General features: G+C 42.4%; 1 protein-coding gene across 4 annotated transcripts in view; it reads left to right on the plus strand.

Annotated features, from left to right (window-relative positions):
• Positions 1-25,678, plus strand: part of EHD3 (EH domain containing 3) — a 64,250-nt gene extending 38,572 nt beyond the window's left edge. For all 4 annotated transcript variants that reach the window (XM_077282133.1, XM_077282135.1, XM_077282134.1 and 1 more), the window contains 3 exons: positions 17,102-17,514; positions 22,145-22,309; positions 23,170-25,678. In XM_077282133.1, the coding sequence (XP_077138248.1) occupies positions 17,102-17,514; positions 22,145-22,309; positions 23,170-23,697 (1,106 nt within the window). In that variant the 3' untranslated portion in view covers positions 23,698-25,678. The remainder of the gene's footprint in view (positions 1-17,101; positions 17,515-22,144; positions 22,310-23,169) is intronic.
• Positions 25,679-26,247: the final 569 nt, after the last annotated feature.

The following is a 26,247-nucleotide window of genomic DNA, read 5'->3' on the forward strand; positions in this document are numbered from 1 at the left end:
CAGGTGTGTCCAAATAAAGGCAAGACTACTTAAGAAGGCTGTTCCACATTATTAAGCAGCCTACATTTTTGGCCAAAATGGGAAAGAAAAAGGATGTGTCGGCTGCTGAGAAGCAACAAATTGTGGAGTATTTAGGTCAAGGCATGACTACAATCAACATTGCCAAGACACTTCATCGTGATCATCGCACAATCAAGAGGTATGTAGCTGATTCCCAGCACACACGTGTGCGTGCTGATAAGGAAAAATTGAGGACTCTTTCCAACAGGCAATTGCGTAAGGTTAAAAGAGCAGCTGCAAAAATGCCTTGTCATAGCAGCAGACAAGTTTTTGAAGCTGCTGGTGTCTCCAACGTCCCCAGAACAACAAGATGCAGGGTTCTTTAGAGGTGCGTAAGCCATCCTGTCGACCACCTCTATCCACTGCACACAAGCAGAAACGGCTCCAGTGGGCCAAATGATACATGAAGACTGACTTCCAGACTGTTTTGCTCACCGATGAGTGCCGTGCAACGCTCGATGGTCCAGATGGATGGAGTGGAGGATGGCTGGTTGATGGACACCCCATGAAAACACGGCTAAGGCGCCAACAAGGAGAAGGTGGAGTAATGTTTTGGGCTGGAATCATAGGGAGAGAGATTGTCGGCCCCTTTATGATCCCTGAAGGGGTAAAGATGAACTCCATAATCTATGTGGAGTTTCTAAAAACACTTCCTGCCATGGTTCAAGAGGAAGAACCGTGCTTTCCGCAGCAAGATCATTTTCATGCATGATAATGCCCCGTCTCATGCTGCAAAAAACACATCTGCATCTCTGGCTGCTATGGGCATAAAAGAGGACAAACTTATGGTGTGGCCACCATCTTCCCCTGACCTCAACCCCATTGAGAACCTCTGGAGCATCATCAAAAGGAGTGTCTATGATGGCGGGAGGCAGTTCACATCTAAGCAACAGCTCTGGGAGGGTATTCTGTCCACATGCAAAACAATTGAAGCAGAAACTGTCCAAAAACTGACAAATTCAATGGACGAGAGAGTTCAGAAGCTTCTTTCGAACAAGGGGTCCTATGTGCAAATGTAACATCACCTAGAATAAAGTTTTCACTTGAAAACTGTTTGATTTCATTTTGTAATAAGCTGATAATGCTTATAACTTCACAATTGACCATTTTTTTGTTCAAAATAAAAAAAAAAGGTTGAAAACTCTGCTGTGCATAATAATTTGGAACATGCATTTTGAGTGTTTATTTTTTTTTTAAAGATACTGTTTTCATAGGCAGTTTGTTCCAAAACATTGCAATTTTACTAGAATAGTAGATGACTGGAAAATAACAATGACTGCAATTCAGATAGGTAATTTAGAGAAAATATGAGGAAATATTATTTGCATAATAATTTGGAACACAGTGTAAAGTCGTCTCCTCTTTTCATCTAAACGAGGACATTGTCTTGCCGTCATTCTGTCCTGCTCTAACCCATCGTATTGAGAAAGCTCTCCATACTCTGGATGTGGTTAGAGCTCTTCGGCGGTACATATCTCGCACGGCTCCCTTCCGTAAGTCGGATGTCCTGTTCGTGCTTCCGGAAGGACATAGGAAAGGTCTACCCGCCTCAAAGGCCACTCTTGCCAAGTGGATTCGCTCCACTATTCAGGAATCCTACCGCGTCAGGAACGCCTCTGTCCCAGCAGGGATTAAGGCGCATTCGACTCGGTCGGTCAGTGCTTCTTGGGCCATTCGGCACCAGGCTTCAGCACAACAGCTTTGTAAATCTGCGACTTGGTCTAGTCTGCATACTTTTACGAAGCACTATCACGTTCATACTCAGGCCTCGGCAGATGCTGCCCTTGGCAGGGTCATTCTGCAGACAGTGGTACCTCAGTAAGCCAGTGGTACATGGGGTTTTAGCAGTGCAATTGCTCCCCACCCAGGGACTGCTTTAGGACGTCCCATGGTCCTGTGTCCCCCAATGAGGCGTAGGAGAAAAGGAGATTTTTGTGTACTCACCGTAAAATCTTTTTCTCCGAGCCAATCATTGGGGGACACAGAACCCACCCTGTTAGCCTATTGGCTGGCTGTTGTTGTGATTTGTTCCTCAGTTTTAGACCTAGTTTACTTGTCTTGTTTTTTCTCATACTCCTACTGCTTTACTACCGAACTGGGTCGTTACTGGCCAGTCAAGGGGTGTATACTGCAGAGGAGGAGTTAATTCTTTATATTTACTTAGTGTCCTCCTAGTGGCAAGCCACATAACACCCATGGTCCTGTGTCCCCCAATGATTGGCTCGGAGAAAAAGATTTTACGGTGAGTACACAAAAATCTCCTTTTTTTATTTGAATACGTATGTAATTATTTTATCAGTGTTACTGCTAAGAACCACCGCATCGGTGTTTCCCACGCTGTGACACAGATGACAGCATGGGAAATGCCATAGGAAAGTACGTGAAAACGCAAACAAAAACTCAGCAATTTCGCAAACATTTTTATACCTGTGTTTTTGCTGCGGATTTGACTGACTCAATTGAAGTCAATGGGTAAAAAACACTGCAGAAACGCACAAAGAATTGACATGCTGCAGGAAAAAACTCACTTCAAATTCTCAAAGGAAATTTACTGATCATGTGCACAACACTTCAGGATTGTCATTGAATTCGCTTGCAGAAGGATTCCATAGCGGTTTGGCCCACTTCTGCTCAGAAAAAAACGCCACAAAAACGCACAGTGTGCACACAGCCTAAGGGGATTGGGGGATCATATCCTAACTAGGTCAGGTCCTAATTCTTTCTGAAAGACTGGTGCTAGTAAATCTGTCATAGTAAGCATTATGTGCACTTGGAAATTTATTTTTTTTTGCCAAAGTTTTGGAACAGAACCTCCAAAGTTTGAGTTGTTTTGACTTTTTCAGGAGGATTTTGAGAGTTAATTATCTGCCCCAAAACCTCCCGGGAAAAAAAAAATACAACAGTCTAGCTCTTGCAGGGCTTCATGCTCTGGTCTAGCCGCTTGGATACATGTGGCACAGGGTTTTATATCAAAACAGCATGTAGTGACAGTCTATGGTCTGTCATAAACTTTACAGCTCCAAAATGAGAACGACCTTCATTCAGTATCAATTCTGTTATTAGATTATAGATCCTGGACTGGGTCATAGGATTGAATATACACTGCTCAAAAAAATAAAGGGAACACTTAAACAACAGAATCTACCTCCAAGTAAAAATCAAACTTCTGTGAAATCAAACTGTCCACTTAGGAAGCAAAATATTTAGAATTGAGAGTCCTCAGTGGTTGATACCTTTTAATGGCTAACTGACAAGATGGTAACAAATTGCAAGCTTTCGAGACTACACAGGTCTCTTCATCAGGCAAAGACTAATAGAAATTCTGAAGAATCACATATTTATGCACAACATAGCACAGAAAAAAAAACATGGATAACACAGGTGGCATGAAGCAGAATTACCATGAATGGTAAACAGTTATGTCCATAAATGTTGGGCCAGTTCTTAGATAAGGAATGTTTTATTGTCCTCTGATAGGGGTCTCTGTTGTGATGACCCCTCATAGTCTGAGGGGCAAATTCCTTAGTTGATGGATGATGTGCATAAATATGTGATTCTTCAGAATTTGTTTTAGTCTTTGCCTGATGAAGAGACCTGTGTAGTCTGGAAAGCTGCAATTTGTTACCATCTTTTCAGTTAGCCATTAAAAGGTATCAACCACTGAGGACTCTCAATTCTAAATATTTTTCTATCTACTGGCTAACACGGTACCAAGATATATATCTTTCCTGTATCACTTAGGAAGCAACACTGATTGACAATCAATTTCACATGCTATTGTGCAAATGGAATAGACAACAGATGGAAATTATTGGCAATTATCAAGACACCCTCAATAATGGAGTGGTTCTGCAAGTGGAGACCACATAAAGGTACCAATGCTTTCTGGCTGATGTTTTGGTCCCTTTTGAATGTGGGTTGTGCTTTCACACTCGTGGTAGCATGAGACGGACTCGACAACCCACACAAATGGCTCAGGTAGTGCAGCTCATCCAGGATGGCACATCAATGCGAGCTGTGATAAGAAGGTTTGCTGTGTCTGTCAGCGTAGTGTCCAGAGGATGGAGGCGCTAACAGGAGACAGGCCAGTACACCAGGAGACGTGGAGGGGACCATAGGAGGGCAACAACCCAGCAGCAGGACCGCTACCTCAGATTTTGTGCAAGGAGGAACAGGATGAGCACTGCCAGAGCCCTGCAAAATGACCTCCAGCAGGCCACAAATGTGCATGTGTCTGCACAAACGGTTAGAAACCGACTCCATAAGGATGGTCTGAGTGCCCAACATCCACAGATGGGGGGCTGTGCACACAGTGCAGGACGCTTGGCATTTGCCACAGAACACCAGGATTGGCAAATTCGTCACTAGCGCCCTGTGCTCTTCACAAATGAAAGCAGGTTCACATGTGCGCAGGTTCAGTCTGGAGATGCCGTGGAGAGCGATCTCCTGCCTGCAACATCCTTCAGCATGACCGGTTTGGCATTGTCAGTAATGTTGTAGGGAGGCATTTCTTTGGAGGGCCGCACAGCCAGAGGTAGCCTGACTACCATTAGGTTCCGAGATAAGATCCTCAGACCCCTTGTGAGACCATATGCTGGTGCGGTTGGCCCTGGGTTCGTCCTAATGCAGGACAATGCCAGACCTCATGTGGCTGGAGTGTGTCAGCAGTTCCTGCAAGATGAAAGCATTGAAGCTATGGACTGGCCCGCCCGTTCCCCAGACCTGAGACATCACGTCTCGCTCCATCCACCAACTTCACGTTTCACCACACTGTCCAGGAGTTGGCTGATGCTTTAGTCCAGGTCTGGGAGGAGATCCCTCAGGAGACCATCCGCAGCCTCATCAGGAGCATGCCCAGGCGTTGTACAGTAGGGAGGTCATACAGGCACGTGGAGGCCACACACACTACTGAGCATCTTTTCCTTGTCATGAGGCATTTCCACTGAAGTTGGATCAGCCTGTAACTTCATTTTCCACTTTGATTTTGGAGCATCATTCCAACTCCAGACCTCCATGAGATATTCATCTTTATTTACATTGAAAAAAAATAAATAAATAAATAAATATATATATATATATATATATATATATATATATATATATATATTATAATTATTATTCTTTTTTTCTCCCACAGCCAGGCTCCTTTGGTTACTCCACAGCACTCAGATTCCAGTCATATTAATCCCTCTCAGGAGCCTATTGTTGCTGGTGCAGCTTACATTACCAACACATATCTACCTTCCGGGACCTTACCTCCTGCTTTCCAACGCCCATAATGACCCAAATCTCCTTTTTCCAGCAACCCAGGCTGATAACTGTTACCAGTATGAGCAGAACTCAGTCACGATGGATTGTCAGCTGCTGTGTATAAATAAGAATGTTTTTACTTTCACCGACAGCAAGCAGAGATAGTGACAATGGTTAGGAACTAAAACCCAAAGAGCCCGGATTCATTAGCAGTTTTTGCTATAAATGTAAAAATGAATCGGGCTCCATGTATATTAGAGAGTTTGCAGGACTTTTCATTCTCCTATTTGACCCATTGGGGCAATTGTTTTGCTTGTGGCCTTTTAGAGCAAATGGACATGATAGAGGTGGTCCAGTTCCCTCCATCAGAATATTGGATTTTCAATGTAGGGAATTTTGGACCTTCATTTATTGAAAAACCACTAAATAATTACGGATGTACCTTTTTCCTGGGGAAAAACAGCTGTTTGTGGTCTCAGAAGCGGGATGTGCAGCTGATCTTCGTGACAGCTGTCTGCGTTGATAATCTGAACCTTTACTTCTAGAAGCCTGAGAAATCTTTCATCTAATATACTAAAAAGACCCAATGATTCATGTGACCTCCAAACCTAGAACATTTACAACTATAGTGATAGATACGTTACCCATTGCCCAGTCCAAACTGTTTACACGCATTTTCCAGGAATTTGCTCCAAAATCGCTATCAAAGGGTCACTTGCGTGCATAGAGACTTCTTCCTGAGCATGGTGACCGCTCCACATAGGATGTCAATTACTGCAGAGCACACTTCCTAAACGTGATAAATATGATGTACTGAACTCTGTTCTGATTCCCCTCCAAGGGGTTAATTGTATTAGGCCACAGTGCAGCAGGAGGCGAGCGCTGCTGGAGAGGAAGCTGCGTCCGGTGACTCCGTCCAGTGTATAGAAAAGTGGCCTAATCCTGCCCCAATAGTACGAGTGTGAGTGATAATCCTTCCCTGTCCTGCTGTAAATCCGGCGCTCTGCGTATCCTACTATTACAATAAGGCCGGAGTCACATTAGAGAGGAATACGTACGAGTTGTATGTGATAAAACATCGCATAGTACTCGGACCAGTATTCCTCTATGGGGCAGCTCACTTCACCGTTTTTTTTTCCCTCAGCCATATAGTACGGTACATTGACGAGTCTCGGCTCACTCGCACCCATATAAGCCTATGGGTGCGAGTGAGACAACGCACATCACTCGGATATCCTATCGGTACTTAACTACCAATTCCAGCATCGTCTGAAATAAACAAAAGTATAAAACTCGTACAATAGAAAAAAGAAAAGCACTAACCGATCTGAAAAATGCTTAGCTTTGTTGAGTATTCATTAAAGAGTCCATGGCCGGGAGAGTGAGGAAAGGAGTTAGTGCGAGCAGGTCAGAACGACGGCTGTTTCGCGCTATGCCAGCTCTTCTATGGGTCCACGGGTGTACAAGAATATAACTAGTATAATACTGCCCCCATGTACAAGAATATAACTAGTATAATACTGCCCCTATGTACAAGAATATAACTACTATAATACTGCCCCCTATGTACAAGAATATAACTACTATAATACTGCCCCCATGTACAAGAATATAACTACTATAATACTGCCCCCATGTACAAGAATATAACTACTATAATACTGCCCCCATGTACAAGAACATAACTACTATAATACTGCCCCCATGTACAAGAATATAACTACTATAATACTGCCCCCATGTACAAGCATATAACTACTATAATACTGCCCTATATACAAGAATATAACTACTATAATACTGCCCCCATGTACAAGAATATAACTACTATAATACTGCCCCCATGTACAAGAACATAACTACTATAATACTGCCCCCATGTACAAGAATATAACTACTATAATACTGCCCCTATGTACAAGAATATAACTACTATAATACTGCCCTATATACAAGAATATAACTACTATAATACTGCCCCCATGTACAAGAATATAACTACTATAATACTGCCCCCATGTACAAGAATATAACTACTATAATACTGCCCCTATATACAAGAATATAACTACTATAATACTGCTCCTATGTACAAGAATATAACTACTATAATACTGCCCCCATGTACAAGCATATAACTACTATAATACTGCCCTATATACAAGAATATAACTACTATAATACTGCCCCCATGTACAAGAATATAACTACTATAATACTGCCCCCATGTACAAGAACATAACTACTATAATACTGCCCCCATGTACAAGAATATAACTACTATAATACTGCCCCTATGTACAAGAATATAACTACTATAATACTGCCCTATATACAAGAATATAACTACTATAATACTGCCCCCATGTACAAGAATATAACTACTATAATACTGCCCCCATGTACAAGAATATAACTAGTATAATACTGCCCCTATGTACAAGAATATAACTACTATAATACTGCTCCTATGTACAAGAATATAACTACTATAATACTGCCCCTATGTACAAGAATATAACTACTATAATACTGCCCTATATACAAGAATATAACTACTATAATACTGCCCCCATGTACAAGAATATAACTACTATAATACTGCCCCCATGTACAAGAATATAACTACTATAATACTGCCCCCATGTACAAGAATATAACTACTATAATACTGCCCCCATGTACAAGCATATAACTACTATAATACTGCCCCCATGTACAAGAATATAACTACTATAATACTGCCCCCATGTACAAGAATATAACTACTATAATACTGCCCCCATGTACAAGCATATAACTACTATAATACTGCCCCCATGTACAAGAATATAACTACTATAATACTGCCCTATATACAAGAATATAACTAGTATAATACTGCCCCCATGTACAAGAATATAACTACTATAATACTGCCCCCATGTACAAGATTATAACTAGTATAATACTGGCCCCTATGTACAAGAATATAACTACTATAATACTGCTCCTATGTGCAAGAATATAACTACTATAATACTGCCCCTATGTACAAGAATATAACTACTATAATACTGCCCCTATGTACAAGAATATAACTACTATAATACTACCCCTATGTACAAGAATATAACTACTATAATACTGCTCCTATGTACAAGAATATAACTACTATAATACTGCCCTATATACAAGAATATAACTAGTATAATACTGCCCCTATGTACAAGCATATAACTACTATAATACTGCCCCCATGTACAAGAATATAACTACTATAATACTGCCCCCATGTACAAGAATATAACTACTATAATACTGCCCCCATGTACAAGCATATAACTACTATAATACTGCCCCCATGTACAAGAATATAACTACTATAATACTGCCCTATATACAAGAATATAACTAGTATAATACTGCCCCTATGTACAAGAATATAACTGCTATAATACTGCTCCTATGTACAAGAATATAACTACTATAATACTGCCCCTATGTACAAGAATATAACTGCTATAATACTGCCCCTATGTACAAGAATATAACTACTATAATACTGCTCCTATGTATAAGAATATAACTACTATAATACTGCCCCCTATGTACAAGAATATAACTACTATAATACTGCTCCTATGTACAAGAATATAACTACTATAATACTGCCCCCTATGTACAAGAATATAACTACTATAATACTGCCCCCTATGTACAAGAATATAACTACTATAATACTGCCCTATGTACAAGAATATAACTACTATAATACTGCCCCTATGTACAAGAATATAACTACTATAATACTTCCCCCTATGTACAAGAATATAACTACTATAATACTGCCCCCTATGTACAAGAATATAACTACTATAATACTGCCCTATGTACAAGAATATAACTACTATAATACTGCCCCTATGTACAAGAATATAACTACTATAATACTGCTCCTATGTACAAGAATATAACTACTATAATACTGCTCCTATGTACAAGAATATAACTACTGTAATACTGCCCCTATGTACAAGAATATAACTACTGTAATACTGCTCCTATGTACAAGAATATAACTACTATAATACTGCTCCTATGTACAGGAATATAACTACTATAATACTGCTCCTATGTACAAGGATATAACTACTATAATACTGCTCCTATGTACAAGAATATAACTACTATAATACTGCCACTATGTACAGGAATATAACTACTATAATACTGCTCCTATGTACAGGAATATAACTACTATAATACTGCTCCTATGTACAAGGATATAACTACTATAATACTGCCCTATGTACAGGAACATAACTACTACTAGATGGTGGCCCGATTCTAACGCATCGGGTATTCTAGAATATGTATGTATGTATATAGCAGCCACATGGTATATAGCACAGGCCACGACATATTGTAGAATACCCGATGCGTTAATAGAGGCCACGTAGTATATAACATTTCCCACGTAGTATATAACACAGCCCACGTAGTATTTAGCAGTGTGGGCACCATATCCCTGTTAAAAAATAATAATAATTTAAAATAAAAAATAGTTCTATACTCACCCTCCATTGTCCAGTGAAGCTCTGTCGATGCGCGCGCGGCTGCCGCCAGCTTCCGTTCCCAGGATGCATTGCGAAATTACCCAGATGACATAGCGATCTCGCGAGACCGCTAAGTCTTCTGGGTAATTTTGCAATGCATCTCTGGGAACAGAAGCTGGCGGCAGCCGCGCGCATATCGGCGGACAACGGAAGGTGAGAATAGCAGGTTTTTTGTTTGTTTATTATTTTTAACATTAGATCTTTTTACTATTGATGCTGCATAGGCAACATCAATAGTAAAAAGTTGGTCACACAGGGTTAATAGCAGCTTTAACGGAGTGGGTTAACCGCGGCATAATGCGGTCCGTTAACGCTGTCATTAACCCTGTGTGAGCACTGACTGGAGGGGAGTATGGAGCGAGCACCGTGTACTGACTGGACGGGAGTAGGGAGGGACTAATTCTCGGCCGGACTGTGGCCGTCGCTGATTGGTCGCGGCAGCCAGGACAGGCAGCTGGCGAGACCAATCGGCGACGTGGGATTTCCATGACGGAAGTTGCAGACAGAAAGACGGAAGTACCCCTTAGACAATTATATAGTAGATAATACTGCTCCTATATACAAGAATATAACTACTATAATACTGCTCCTATATACAAGAATATAACTACTATAATACGGCCCCCTATGTACAAGAATATAACTACTATAATACTGCTCCTATATACAAGACTATAACTACTATAATACTGCCCCTATGTACAAGAATATAACTACTATAATACTGCTCCTATGTACAATAATATAACTACCATAATACTGCCCCTATGTACAACAATATAACTACTATAATACTGCTCCTATGTACAAGAATATAACTACTATAATACGGCCCCCTATGTACAAGAATATAACTACTATAATACTGCTCCTATGTACAAGAATATAACTACTATAATACGGCCCCTATGTACAAGAATATAACTACTATAATACTGCTCCTATATACAAGAATATAACTACTATAATACTGCCCCTATGCACAAGAATATAACTACTATAATACTGCTCCTATGTACAATAATATAACTACCATAATACTGCCCCTATGTACAAGAATATAACTACTATAATACTGCCCCTATGTACAAGAATATAACTACTATAATAGCGCCCCCTATGTACAAGAATATAACTACTATAATAGCGCCCCCTATGTACAAGAATATAACTACTATAATACTGCCCTCTATGTACAAGAATATAACTACTATAATACTGCACCTATGTACAAGAATATAACTACTATAATAGCGCCCCCTATGTACAAGAATATAACTACTATAATACTGCACCTATGTACAAGAATATAACTACTATAATACTGCCCCCTATGTACCAGAATATAACTAGTATAATACTGACCCTATGTACAAGAATATAACTAGTATAATACTGCCCCCTTACTTCTTTGTGATGAGACAGAGGTCAGTTTTGCTCCTTTGTTACATGTCTCGCTCTGGTAATGCCCCTTTCATTTACAATAAGCTCTGGGGGCAGATTCTCGGGGAGATCTATGTCCGGCCCATAGATCTTTACAGCTCATTTTACATATTAAGAAAATGTGTGTTTCGCCGGGATTAGATATCGGATTGCAGATATGACGCTATAATTTGGGCAAATAACCTTTAATATTCTGCTCTTTCCGATACATCCTTTCTGCGTAGTGCGATGACAGGTCACATCCAGTACACGGCGCGGTGTGAACACTATGTAGAGAGAGTGGAAAACACCTTGAAATCCCATATTCACACTTTCCATGCCAGGAACAAAGCTCTCTGGAAAGAATAATGGAGACACCTGAGTGGCGGTCACTTCCTCATGAGCTCCTTGTGTTGATTCTGGTAGTTAACACTCGCTGATCCTATCTTCCCCCGGGATCCCCTGTGAGCAATCACATCCACTAATGCCGTAATCCCAGACACAAATAAATGTACTCGCAACAATACGGCTTCCGCTATCAGCAGAAAATTACTAACGCTGCTCAGAAAAGGCTGAATCTTAAAATTGAGACTTTTTTCCCACTAAAAGTGCAAAATATTTCCTAGAAAACATGGAATTATTTATTTTCTGTTTACACTTTTCTTTTTTTGTTTGTTTCTTATGCCACATTTTATAATGACAATGTCTTTTTTATTTATTTATTTTTTAATATACATGGTATTTTATTTTGTGCCATTTGTCACGAAAAATAGTAAAAAAAAAAAAAAAAAAAACAAACAAACAAGAGAATATAAAAAGAATAATCACATTTTTGCATTTTCACATAATTTGTCGGAGTGCCTTCATTCTTTTGACTGTGACTACACTGTGGCAGTAAAGTGCAGTCAGTCTCTAATTTTGCAAAATTTCCAGCGCCCTCATAGAGCAGTGTGCTTGGATTTTTCTGACCTGATTTAGCCTAGAATAAAAAAAGCATAAAATGAAACCCGTGCCACAGATCCCCCGTAATGATTTTAATCAAGGGATCCCTATAACCGTGTTAACCACAGGACCCCCATGAGAGTCAAAGACGGAGGATTTTCATAATAGCGGCAGCCATAGGATCCCAATAAGGGCGCAGTCAGATAACCATATAAATCGGACCGTAATGTGCACGGACTGGCCAGCGGGTCTCCTGGCACGAGTGTGACATATATTTCTGTGCAGCTGTTGAGTCGGGAGATCCACCATCCAGTCCAGTGTCAGCCATATTGTACCCAGAAAAATGCCAGCCATGGAATCCCTATAAAAGTGATGGACGGAGGATCCTCTGTGTCTGCCATAGGGTACCCATAATAATGCCCGCCATGGAATCCCACATTGCTGATTTGCCTTTGTAAAAATCTGCGCAGATTCTGCCTCTCTTGGCAGAAAATGCAGTTGATGCGGCTTTTCATGCGGTTTTCTCTGCGGATTTGCATGCTAAATATATATTATTTAACAATAAAAAAATAATTCTGATGTCATTTCCTTGTCCAACCTCTTCTTTTACATTCTCCATTGAAGACCATAATATCATTAGATACCATGTTAACATATAATGTTTACACACCCAAAACAAAAGTGAATATATGCGTCAGTCAGATACCCTCATTAATAAAATGGTACAAAAAGTTAAATAAAAGACACACACACACTTTGCGTCAATATCTGTTAAAAAAATAAATAAATAAAATTGCATGGGCTCCTGCATAATTTCCATAACCAGCAGAGGGAAAGCTGAGGGCTGAAGTTAATATTCTTGGAAGGAGCCAATGGCCGTAATGGTTCCCAGGCTATTAATATCAGCTCACAGATGGTTGCTTAGCCTTTTACTGGCTAATTTACAAGGGAACCCCAGAAAAAAATTGACATGAGGTCCCCCTATAAAATCGAACCACCAAAGGCTACGGAGACAGCTGCAGGCTGATTTTAATAGCCTGGGAAGGCGCCATCGATATTGCCCCCCCCCCCAGTATAAAAACATCAGCTCTCAGCTGCCCCCAATTCTTTCACTTAGCCTCACTCTTCCCACTTTCCCTGTAGCAGTGGCAAGTGGGGTAAAATTTGTGGGGTTGATGTGAACTGTGTATTGTCCGGTGACATCAAGCCCACGACTTAGTAATTGAGAAGCATCAATTAGATTCCTATCCATTACTAATCCTATAGTTACATGGTAAATAAAAACACAGCCAGAATAAAGTCCTTTATTTGAAAAAATGACAGACTCCTTTATTAATCTTAATTTACCATACTTACTGCATCGCCTAATCTCTGAATCCCTCGATCTCCTGCAACAAAAATAAAATAAACCAACACAAGTACTCCCTGTCCGCCGTAGTCCATTTACTCCCACGACGATCTCACATGTAGAACAGTCACATCTGGAAATGTGACTGCTTTACCCAGCCTCCAGCGATACACTGACAGGAGGTAATCCCTCCAGCATGTGCTTTGGTGACCACTGAGTGCAGCGCAGTGATACACTGCGGGAGGATACCTCCTGTCACTGTATCACCTGAGCCATGTAGAGCGGTCACATCTCCCGATGTGACTGTTCTACATGTGAGATCGCCGTGGGACACTCGTTATTAAATGGACTACGGCGGAAAGATGAGTATATGTTGGTTTATTATTTTATTTTTATTGCAGGAGATGGAGGGCGTCGGGGAATTAGGTGTTTTGAGTATGAATGTGTTTTGTTTTTGTTTTTTTTACAATTAAACAGTCGCCAGGTGATGGGGCTGTGAACCCGCAACAAAATATGCAATGTGTGAACATAGCCTAAAAGAGGTGGATGGAGGATCCTCGTAGCCGTGTCAGCCAAAGCCTAAATATGAATATAATAGAATAAAATGACATATTTACTACAAAACAAATACATTATTTCCTACAGAACCCCCATGATGGTGACAATCATCAAAGGATCCCCATAACCGTCTTAGTGAAATTATGTCCCATAACGGTGTCAGCAGTCTGTTACAGGACATGTCCTCAGATATAAAGGCTGTCCGGGCAAAGCTGTGTGATTTTCGAAAGGCGGTCCAATTCATTACTCCGGGTTCTCCTAACACCCTATAGACATAGTGATGGGTAATCTAGATTGTGAGGACCGAGATGATGACGATGGCTGTGAAGCTCCATGGAATTAATGGCACTATATAAGGATAATTAATACATACTGTTGTAGTGAGCAGATCATATATTCAGGTTTTTCTGACCCTTATGGAGATTTCTTCGTTCATCAGGAGTAAAGCTTGTAGATCGTTGTCTTCAGTAAAAAAAAAAGTGGCAAAAATAATGAGGCATTTACTATTCACCAACTAAACATCAGTCACCAAATTCTTAATTCCTAATGGCCAACCGCCCAGGGAACCTACTGAGTGTCCTCGGCACGAACCCTAAACCTTCAGGACCAACAAACTTACCGGAATGTGACGTGTAAACACACACGTAAAGGACATCGCCTAAGTAATACATCACACATGTGGATGTAAATATTAGGGTAACTTAGATTTTCATGGGGTTCAACTTTAAGCAAAAGTTTGTCCTCCAGAGCTGCAGTTCATACTGTAAGCTGCCAGGAAATAAATAGCAAAGTGAGCAACCATGTCTACATACATCATAGCTAAAGATGGCGAATCACATAGAGAGCGCCCTCTAGTGGTGGCTGCAGGCAGCTGATGGTTTATTACTTACCTCTGTGTATGGAGGAGATGTATGTTACAATCCCATTATGGACATACATTGACGTCTTTTGTGATTATGACATAACATTTTTGGACGGCAGTAACCATTTAATGATATGATTTAATTTGCATTAAAACTTAATTTATAGCTTCAAGTACTTTTCTACACATAGTAAATCAATTTACCGTGGACTCTATGCTGCAAATATAGAATCCATCATCTGCATCTTCAGTAGGTTTTTTTAATTGATTTTTTTTTATTATTTTAGAGTAGAATTTTTTTATATTATTTGTGGGGGGGGGCACCAACAGCAGCTTGCTGATGGCTTCCAAATAGCAAAAGTATCTGACTGACTTACCCCAGATTAATCTGCTATGCTCTACTGCGGTTTCTTAGAACATCGATCAGACTCACACTATACCCAGCAGAACAGGACATTATAATGTGCCATAGGTGCCTAATAAGAATACAAGATCCATCAACAGCAGCTTGTTAATGGTTTACAGGTAGCAAAAGTCTCTCCATTACCGTACTTAAGCAATATTTATTTCTAATCCTCGTAACAACAAGGAAACTACTTAAGAAACCACTTTAAACCTTAACAACACAGGAACTTTTTATTTTTGCTCTTTGTTTTTACTCCCCTTGTTCCAAGAGCCATCGGGTTTTTTGGTTTTTTTACACTGACTCGGCCATTTAAGGGGGTTTTTTTGTGGAAAAGCTGTTGGAGTTTTTTATATATTTACAATTTTATTTTTAAGTCCTTTTCGGTGGGTTGAACTTTGTCGGACGATCACTTACTGCATTATATAGCATGTCACAATATTGCAATATATTTGGAAATCGCAGTTCTCCTATGGAGCTCAGCCTGAGGCTCCAGTCGCTGCGGTGCCCGATTTGGCTCTGGATCTGTTCTGCAGCAGGACGACAACCCCAAACATCCAGCCAATGTCATTAATAATGAGGAGTCCTGGGGGTGATGATCCGGCCCCCGCAGAGCCCTGATCTCCCATCATCCCGTCTGTCTGGGATCACATGAAGGATCCGCACAAGCCTCATACACAGAAGATCTGGGGTCAGGTCTCCAAGATGTTTGGAGCAACCTCATTGCAGAGTTCCTTCGAAATCTATATAAAGTATCTAGAGGACGTGATGGAGGCGACGGGCGGTCACCAAATATTCATTTCTCTTTTATTCATTCATTTTTCATTCAGTTAATTGATAAAAATAAACTATTAGTACTTTTATTTTATTTTTTTAACCATTCTTACTTTGCAGCATTCTTTCCACACCTGACTAAAAGGTTTGCACAGTTCTCTACATAAGAATACAAGATCCATCACCAGCAGCTTCTTGATGGTGTCCGTGTAGCAAAACGATCAGAATCACTTAACCAATATTTATTCCTTACCCTCATAACAATAATAATAATAATAATAATAAAATATAAATAACTATTAATTTTAGATAGATGATCTCTTTAAAGGGAATCTGTCAGCAAGATTTTTACACCCCAAACTATGTATTTAGTCACGTAGTTCTTTCAAAGGCAAGTCCGGCCATACCTTTACATGGCGATTCCTCCGTTACTGAGAAATGTGCATTTGAAAATGCATGCACATGAGGCTGAAGAGCTATGGTAGATCTCAAGCCTCTGCCACTCCAGCTCTATTACTTGACCAACGCTGCCTCCTCCTTCTTTTTGATTGATGGCTCTTCTGCTTAAACTCATACACCATAGAGGCTGTCGGTGAAGCTGGAGGAGGTGGCATTGGGTGGGGAATAGAGCTGGAGTGACGGAAGTTTCAGATCTGCCATAGCTCTCCAGCCTTATTTGCATATCAATTAAAACACTAGTTTCTCAGTAACAGAGGAACAGATCGGCCATGTAAAGGTATTGCTGGACAAGTCTAGGTAAGGGCTACATGCACATATAGTTTGGGGGTGAAATCCTGCTGACAGATTCCCTTTAAGAGATGACACCACAGCCCTCGGTTGACCAGCTTCTTGTATAACAATGTAATTTACCTCTGTCGTTCCAGGTTATGATTTTGCTGCAGTGTTAGAATGGTTTGCCGAAAGGGTTGACCGCATCATACTGCTTTTCGACGCCCACAAGCTGGACATCTCCGATGAGTTCTCAGAAGTCATCAAAGCCTTGAAGAACCACGAGGACAAAATGCGCGTGGTCCTAAACAAGGCGGATCAAATAGAGACCCAGCAGCTGATGAGGGTTTACGGCGCCCTCATGTGGTCCTTGGGCAAAATTGTCAACACTCCGGAGGTCATCCGGGTCTACATCGGGTCTTTCTGGTCGCACCCGCTGCTCATTCCTGACAACCGCAAACTGTTTGAAGCAGAGGAGCAAGACCTGTTCAGAGACATTCAGAGCCTTCCACGTAACGCAGCCCTCAGAAAACTCAATGACCTGATCAAACGAGCGCGACTGGCAAAGGTGGGATGACGTTTATTTTCAGTTTTCACTTATCTGTATTTATTTTGAGTCTTCTACTCTTGTCACATCCAACATGGCTTTTCATGGGAGCTGTATACACAAAAGGATAACCACCGTGAAATTGAGATTAATTTTTCATTATACAGGGGAAAAACACTAAATTTGACTGTTAAACTGTTCATACCCTTTTAATTAGTTATACATTATATTGGTATTGATGGGACAGGAGTTTGCACCTTTCTTCTACAATATACTCAGATAATTTGTGATCCTCCACTCACGCTAATCTCTGACAGGGCGATGTACCTTGAAAGAAGACCCAATTTTATAGTTTTGTGCCCTGGAATGCACAAAGGGTTAATCCCATTCCATTGTTCTCCTTTCTAGAAAGTGATTTTCTTTGTGTTTGGAGTTTTGTCTTTTAATAGTAACAAGCTGGAGCTGCTCTATTTTAACGCTGCAGTTTGTATACTCGGAGCGGAGTCCATTGAGATGTAATTCATGTCTGGTATTTCCTGCACCCGCCGCCGTGGATTTCTGCCCTATTAGTGCAGTGACCTCATCATGGGCTTAAAAAGTCAGAGGAAACAGCGTGATGGATTACTGGTGTGGAGTGCGGAATAGAACATTGCTAATAAATCCAAAATGTGCTTTTAATGTTGTGTGTCCTGGTGGTGGAAAATCAGAAATATATATGTTAATGGTCTTTGTAGTCTGGAGCCTCCTATAACAGTAGTCTGAATGTGTAGTATGGAGCCCCCTATAACAGCAGTCTGGATGTCTAATCTTGAATCCCCCCCCCATAACAGCAGTCTGGATATGTAGTATGGAGCCCCCTATAACAGCAGTCTGAATGTGTAGTATGAAGCCCCCTATAACAGCAGTCTGAATGTGTAGTATGGAGCCCCCCCATAACAGCAGTCTGGATGTGTAGTATGGAGCCCCCTATAACAGCAGTCTGGATGTGTAGTCTGGAGCCCCCTATAACAGCAGTCTGGATGTGTAGTATGGAGCCCCCTATAACAGCAGTCTGAATGTGTAGTATGAAGCCCCCTATAACAGCAGTCTGAATGTGTAGTATGGAGCCCCCCCATAACAGCAGTCTGGATGTGTAGTCTGGAGCCCCCCTATAACAGCAGTCTGGATGTGTAGTCTGGAGCCCCCTATAACAGCAGTCTGGATGTGTAGTCTGGAGCCCCCTATAACAGCAGTCTGGATGTGTAGTATGGAGCCCCCTATAACAGCAGTCTGAATGTGTAGTATGGAGCCCCCTATAACAGCAGTCTGGATGTGTAGTATGGAGCCCCCTATAACAGCAGTCTGAATGTGTAGTATGGAGCCCCCCATAACAGCAGTCTGGATGTGTAGTCTGGAGCCTCCTATAACAGCAGTCTGGATGTGTAGTATGGAGCCCCCTATAACAGCAGTCTGAATGTGTAGTATGGAGCCCCCTATAACAGCAGTCTGGATGTGTAGTCTGGAGCCCCCTATAACAGCAGTCTGGATGTGTAGTCTGGAGCTCCCCCATAACAGCAGTCTGGATGTGTAGTCTGGAGCCCCCCTATAACAGCAGTCTGAATGTGTAGTATGGAGCCCCCCCATAACAGCAGTCTGGATGTGTAGTCTGGAGCCCCCCTATAACAGCAGTCTGGATGTGTAGTATGGAGCCCCCTATAACAGCAGTCTGGATGTGTAGTCTGGAGCCCCCTATAACAGCAGTCTGAATGTGTAGTCTGGAGCCCCCTATAACAGCAGTCTGGATGTGTAGTGTGGAGCCCCCTATAACAGCAGTCTGGATGTGTAGTCTGGAGCTCCCCCATAACAGCAGTCTGGATGTGTAGTCTGGAGCCCCCCTATAACAGCAGTCTGGATGTGTAGTCTGGAGCCCCCTATAACAGCAGTCTGGATGTGTAGTCTGGAGCTCCCCCATAACAGCAGTCTGGATGTGTAGTCTGGAGCCCCCCTATAACAGCAGTCTGGATGTGTAGTCTGGAGCCCCCTATAACAGCAGTCTGGATGTGTAGTCTGGAGCCCCCTATAACAGCAGTCTGAATGTGTAGTCTGGAGCCCCCTATAACAGCAGTCTGGATGTGTAGTCTGGAGCCCCCTATAACAGCAGTCTGGATGTGTAGTCTGGAGCCCCCTATAACAGCAGTCTGAATGTGTAGTATGGAGCCCCCTATAACAGCAGTCTGAATGTGTAGTATGGAGCCCCCTATAACAGCAGTCTGAATGTGTAGTATGGAGCCCCCCTATAACAGCAGTCTGGATGTGTAGTCTGGAGCCCCCTATAACAGCAGTCTGGATGTGTAGTCTGGAGCCTCCCTATAACAGCAGTCTGGATGTGTAGTCTGGAGCCCCCTATAACAGCAGTCTGGATGTGTAGTCTGGAGCCCCCCTATAACAGCAGTCTGGATGTGTAGTCTGGAGCCCCCTATAACAGCAGTCTGGATGTGTAGTCTGGAGCCCCCTATAACAGCAGTCTGGATGTGTAGTCTGGAGCCCCCTATAACCGCAGTCTGGATGTGTAGTCTGGAGCCCCCTATAACAGCAGTCTGGATGTGTAGTCTGGAGCCCCCCTATAACAGCAGTCTGGATGTGTAGTCTGGAGCCCCCCTATAACAGCAGTCTGGATGTGTAGTCTGGAGCCCCCTATAACAGCAGTCTGGATGTGTAGTATGGAGCCCCCTATAACAGCAGTCTGGATGTGTAGTCTGGAGCCCCCTATAACCGCAGTCTGGATGTGTAGTCTGGAGCCCCCTATAACAGCAGTCTGAATGTGTAGTATGGAGCCCCCTATAACAGCAGTCTGAATGTGTAGTCTGGAGCCCCCCTATAACAGCAGTCTGGATGTGTAGTCTGGAGCCCCCTATAACAGCAGTCTGAATGTGTAGTCTGGAGCCCCCTATAACAGCAGTCTGAATGTGTAGTATGGAGCCCCCTATAACAGCAGTCTGGATGTGTAGTCTGGAGCCCCCCTATAACAGCAGTCTGAATGTGTAGTATGGAGCCCCCTATAACAGCAGTCTGGATGTGTAGTCTGGAGCCCCCTATAACAGCAGTCTGGATGTGTAGTCTGGAGCCCCCCTATAACAGCAGTCTGAATGTGTAGTCTGGAGCCCCCTATAACAGTAGCCTGGATGTGTAGTATGGAGCCCCCTATAACAGCAGTCTGGATGTGTAATCTGGAGCCCCCTATAACAGCAGTCTGGATGTGTAGTATGGAGCCCCCTATAACAGCAGTCTGGATGTTTAGTCTGGAGCCCCCTATAACCGCAGTCTGGATGTGTAGTCTGGAGCCCCCTATAACAGCAGTCTGGATGTGTAGTCTGGAGCCCCCCTATAACAGCAGTCTGGATGTGTAGTCTGGAGCCCCCTATAACCGCAGTCTGGATGTGTAGTCTGGAGCCCCCTATAACCGCAGTCTGGATGTGTAGTCTGGAGCCCCCTATAACAGCAGTCTGGATGTGTAGTCTGGAGCCCCCTATAACAGCAGTCTGGATGTGTAGTCTGGAGCCCCCCTATAACAGCAGTCTGGATGTGTAGTCTGGAGCCCCCTATAACAGCAGTCTGGATGTGTAGTCTGGAGCCCCCTATAACAGCAGTCTGAATGTGTAGTATGGAGCCCCCTATAACAGCAGTCTGAATGTGTAGTATGGAGCCCCCTATAACAGCAGTCTAAATGTGTAGTATGGAGCCCCCCTATAACAGCAGTCTGGATTTGTAGTATGGAGCCCCCTATAACAGCAGTCTGAATGTGTAGTATGGAGCCCCCTATAACAGCAGTCTGGATGTGTAGTCTGGAGCCCCTATAACAGCAGTCTGGATGTGTAGTCTGGAGCCCCCTATAACAGCAGTATGGATGTGTAGTATGGAGCCCCCTATAACAGCAGTCTGAATGTGTAGTATGGAGCCCCCTATAACAGCAGTCTGAATGTGTAGTATGGAGCCCCCTATAACAGCAGTCTAAATGTGTAGTATGGAGCCCCCTATAACAGCAGTCTGGATGTGTAGTCTGGAGCCCCCTATAACAGCAGTCTGGATTTGTAGTATGGAGCCCCCTATAACAGCAGTCTGAATGTGTAGTATGGAGCCCCCTATAACAGCAGTCTGAATGTGTAGTATGGAGACCCCCTATAACAGCAGTCTGGATGTGTAGTCTGGAGCCCCCTATAACAGCAGTCTGGATGTGTAGTCTGGAGCCCCCTATAACAGCAGTCTGGATGTGTAGTCTGGAGCCCCCTATAACAGCAGTCTGGATGTGTAGTCTGGAGCCCCCTATAACAGCAGTCTGGATGTGTAGTCTGGAGCCCCCCTATAACAGCAGTCTGGATGTGTAGTCTGGAGCCCCCTATAACAGCAGTCTGGATGTGTAGTCTGGAGCCCCCTATAACAGCTGTCTGGATGTGTAGTCTGGAGCCCCCTATAACCGCAGTCTGGATGTGTAGTCTGGAGCCCCCTATAACCGCAGTCTGGAGCCCCCCTTATAACACAGTCTGGTTGATCACTAGGTGTTCTGGACCATCACATGCCCAATCACTGGCTTTTTTGTTGTTAGACCTGAGTTACAAAGATAACTACACGTCACATTATTCAAGTTTTATTTTTTTTATTTTTTTTTTACCCTCAGGTCCACGCGTACATCATCAGTTCCTTGAAGAAGGAGATGCCTGCCGTCTTTGGAAAGGACAATAAAAAGAAAGAGTTAATAGGCACTTTAGCGGAGATTTATGGTCGAATTGAACGAGAACATCAGATCTCTCCAGGAGACTTCCCCAACCTGAAGAAGATGCAGGTACAAGTGGACTTTTCTGCCCGGCCATCCAAACGTCTATAGAGTCACCCCAATAATCCAGTACTGGAGGACTTGTGCAGAGTAATGTACCATTAGAAAGATGATGGCTCTGGTTTAAAACTTGGTATTGTTTAGTTCAGTGGCTTGTTCCATGTGGGTTTTTCTATACTTTTTTTTATCTTGAGAAAGTTGGGGTGCTTGGGGGGGCCCTTCAGTGAGCTGTTCGGCAAAGGGTCTAGGAGTCTTACTCCTAACAATTTATTTATCTTGACCGCCCTTCTCTTTTAGTTCCAAACCCAACCAATGACCCCTCCAGACTTTTACTCTTTGAGGCTCATGATGGTGGACCACCATGTTGCACAACCTCCACCCTCCAATAGTCTTCACCCCCTGTATTATTTTAGTCACGTCTTTACCTTCTTGCCCTAAGAGTTTGGCTTATAATTCTGCCCTTCTTTGGCATTGTCTTCATCAACCTCTCATCCTTTCTTGGTTCTCCCTTGTCTACACATGATTATCTGTGGTTTGACTGATAACTCAAGTAACGTGTGACAGTTTTATAATGGGTTGGACTATGGCTTACAAAATAGGTACCTAGAGGTGGCACTAGTGAGTTAGTTTTCGTCCTTCTGGAGGAGAGCTAATTTGCATACTTTTTCCCAGCTAGCGTTGCCTGTAACACCCTAGACACCAGTTAGATCTCCATAAGGAGAACCAGGACCTCCTGAGAGCGTTGTCTTTTTACAAAAGCAGATTAAGCTGTAACATTGATTAGTGAAGAATAATTGATGGAATATTGAGATTCTGTCTTTTTTTTTTATATTGGACGTTTACCATTTTTCTGCATTTTTCTTACATAGGATCTCTTACAATCCCAAGATTTTAACAAATTCCAGCCCCTGAAGAACAAGCTTCTGGAGACTGTAGATGAGATGCTGGCTCATGACATTGCCCACTTAATGGTTCTGGTTAGACAAGAGGAAACTCAAAAACCAGTCCAGATGGTGAAAGGAGGTGCCTTTGAAGGTACTCAGAATGGTCCCTTTGGACACGGTTACGGAGAAGGGGCAGGAGAAGGCATTGACGACGCAGACTGGGTAGTAGCCAGAGATAAGCCCATGTACGACGAGATCTTCTACACTTTGTCTCCCGTCAATGGCAAAATCACCGGTGCCAATGCCAAGAAGGAGATGGTCAAGTCCAAGCTGCCTAATACTGTTCTTGGAAAGATCTGGAAGCTTGCTGACATAGATAAAGATGGCCTGCTGGACGATGAGGAGTTTGCCTTAGCCAACCACCTAATAAAGGTGAAATTAGAAGGCCACGAGCTTCCAAATGACCTTCCTTGCCATCTAATTCCACCCTCCAAGCGGAAGGTGATCGAGTGAAGCAGGAGAACATTGAAAGTGTTGGCGAGCCGAGACGTAACAGAGTTTCCTTCAAGTTGATACGATTTAATGTGAAGTGACCCTGCTGAGGCATTTTGATTTAACATGATATATCCTATCAAAATGCTGATTGAGCTTTTATTAACAGTTAACCAGAAGCTAATCCTCGTTTCTTTCTGCTGACCTTTACTTACAGAAGACAAACAATTAAAAAAATTAAAGGGAAGAAAGACCCTGAGGACGTAACATGCTCTCAGACCTCTGTTGCGTTGTATCGTGCTTCCTCAATTCTCTTCACTTTCCAGATACCTCGTTGTATTGTTCTCCAGCCTTGTGTTATGCAAATCGGTTTCAGTTGTTTTTATGTCTTGTATGCGTCTATTTTACTGATTGTGATGCTTCGTTGTGAGTTCTTTTAAAGGATGTCTACGCTTTATTCTTCTGGTCTAGAAGGTTGCAGCCAATCATTGCGTCTCCACCAGACACGTTCTCCACAGGTTGATTCATCATATATAGACCTACCAGATGGTTCCTGTTCATTGTAGACCTACTTTGGTCTTTGTTCTCCATTAATGCCACCTCAGAACCTTTTGATGTTCCCGTTCATTGTAGACATACTTCGGTCTTGGGCCAGTTGGGGCAATAGTCTAGAACGTTTTGATGGTTCCTGTACGTTGCAGACCTGCTTTAATCTTGGGTTGGAGAGGGCAATAGTGGAGAACCTTTTGATGTTATTTTAATAGTCTTAGGATGGAGTGGTTAATAGAGGGGAAATTCCTGATATTTTTGAACCTACAGTTTTTAACTATTTGCATCGTGGAAAGCTTGGTGCCCAACATCACTTGACTTTCACCCATTGTTAGGGGAGCCCAATATCCATTGACATTGCTGAAAAATTGGACGCCAAAGGAAAGTGGGAGCGAAGTTTGACGTGAATTTTAACCTTTTTTGATCCCTTTGGGATCTTTGTAGGGACCTTGTTAGTCGTTTGGACACAGTGTTATGACAGGTCCAATTCTGTACCAGCAAATGACAATAGATGTGTAGCCCTCACATTAACCCTTTAGGATATAGTATTGATGATTGTGTAGTATTGGTTCTCCTGTGAAGATGGTAAATGGATGAGAAAACAAAACTTTTGAAGACAGATGCTCTAAGAAGTCTTACTGGGTTTTTTTAGTGGACCATGAATTTGGGTGTGAATTGGTAAGGTGTAGATGCAGTTATGTTATGTTGTTAGACTCTACAAAGAATTAGTTAGTGACATTCCCAAGGCACAAGCCTCTCGTATTGACACTTAGTGGTTTATTGGTTCATGCAGAAACTGCCTTCAGTATAAAGCCCCCAATACCCAATAGATAGCCATCAGCCAAATGATTTTCCCGACTCCAATATACCCAGGAGCTAAAATGCTCTAACATTAAGTATTAAAGGAGATCATAAGAAATAATTCACGGGGCAAGAAATCTGTATGCCGATCTGTTGAGTGTATGACTTGTTTTATAGATATAAGCTTCAAACTCTCGGTTCCGTTCGTTTTCCTGGAAGCTTTGTTATATCCCTCACCATTTGCATTAGCTTTTACTTAGAATAATTATATATTTATAATAGAATGTCACAGTTTCAGAATTCTGTAACCCCAGAAATAGCGCCCCCTCTTGTCCATGGCCATGTCAGCTATTGCAGCTCATCTGTATCCACATGAATATAAATGGGCTGTAATACTGGGCACAACCATAGAAGAGCGGTGCCATTTCTGGGAAGTTACATAAAAAAATATATACATGCCTATTGAAAGAAAAAAATATAATATATATATATATATATATATATACACATGCCTCACCTGTGTATTGGAAGAGGACCCATGCTGCTACGTAAATGAACCTGGTTGTGCACATTGAACTCTATATGATTTAAAGGGGGATACGTCATAATATGCAGTTTGGGTTCTGTAAGAATAAATTAAGCTTCAAATCTTCTTCTCTCTACTTTTTCTTTATTGGACTCACTATAAGGCCTCGTTCACACGTTCAGTATTTGGACAGTATTTTACATCCGTATTTGTAAGCGAAAACCAGGAGTGAGTGATAAACACGTCACCACTTCTGTATTTATTAGATTTTTCCTTTGATTGTTTATCTCCTGGTTTTGGCTACAAATACTGATGTGAAATACTGACCAGTACTGTAGCTACCGGGGGGAGGGAGGGAGGTCGCCCCGGGCCCCCCACCCAGAGCTACGCTACTGTAACTGTATTGACGTGTGCACAGCGCGCCTACACAGTTACATTCTGCGGCAGAGCAGGAGACTTGATATCCCTGCACTGCCACCAGACCACTATGGGGCCCCTGAGCAAGTGGGGGGGCCCTGGTGCCAGCAGTGGGCCCCCCGCCTGTCATCGCAGGTGAGAGAAGGAGCGCATTGATGAGAGAAGGAGCGTTACGCTCCCTCTCCCATCATCCCCCTGTCAGCGTCTGACGTCACCGACACTGACGGGGTTGCGATGATGTCACTGCCCGGCACCCACTGTCCGGAGATGTGCGGGCG

Source organism: Ranitomeya variabilis, chromosome 2, assembly GCF_051348905.1.
Source record: "Ranitomeya variabilis isolate aRanVar5 chromosome 2, aRanVar5.hap1, whole genome shotgun sequence".
Lineage (NCBI taxonomy): Eukaryota > Metazoa > Chordata > Amphibia > Anura > Dendrobatidae > Ranitomeya > Ranitomeya variabilis.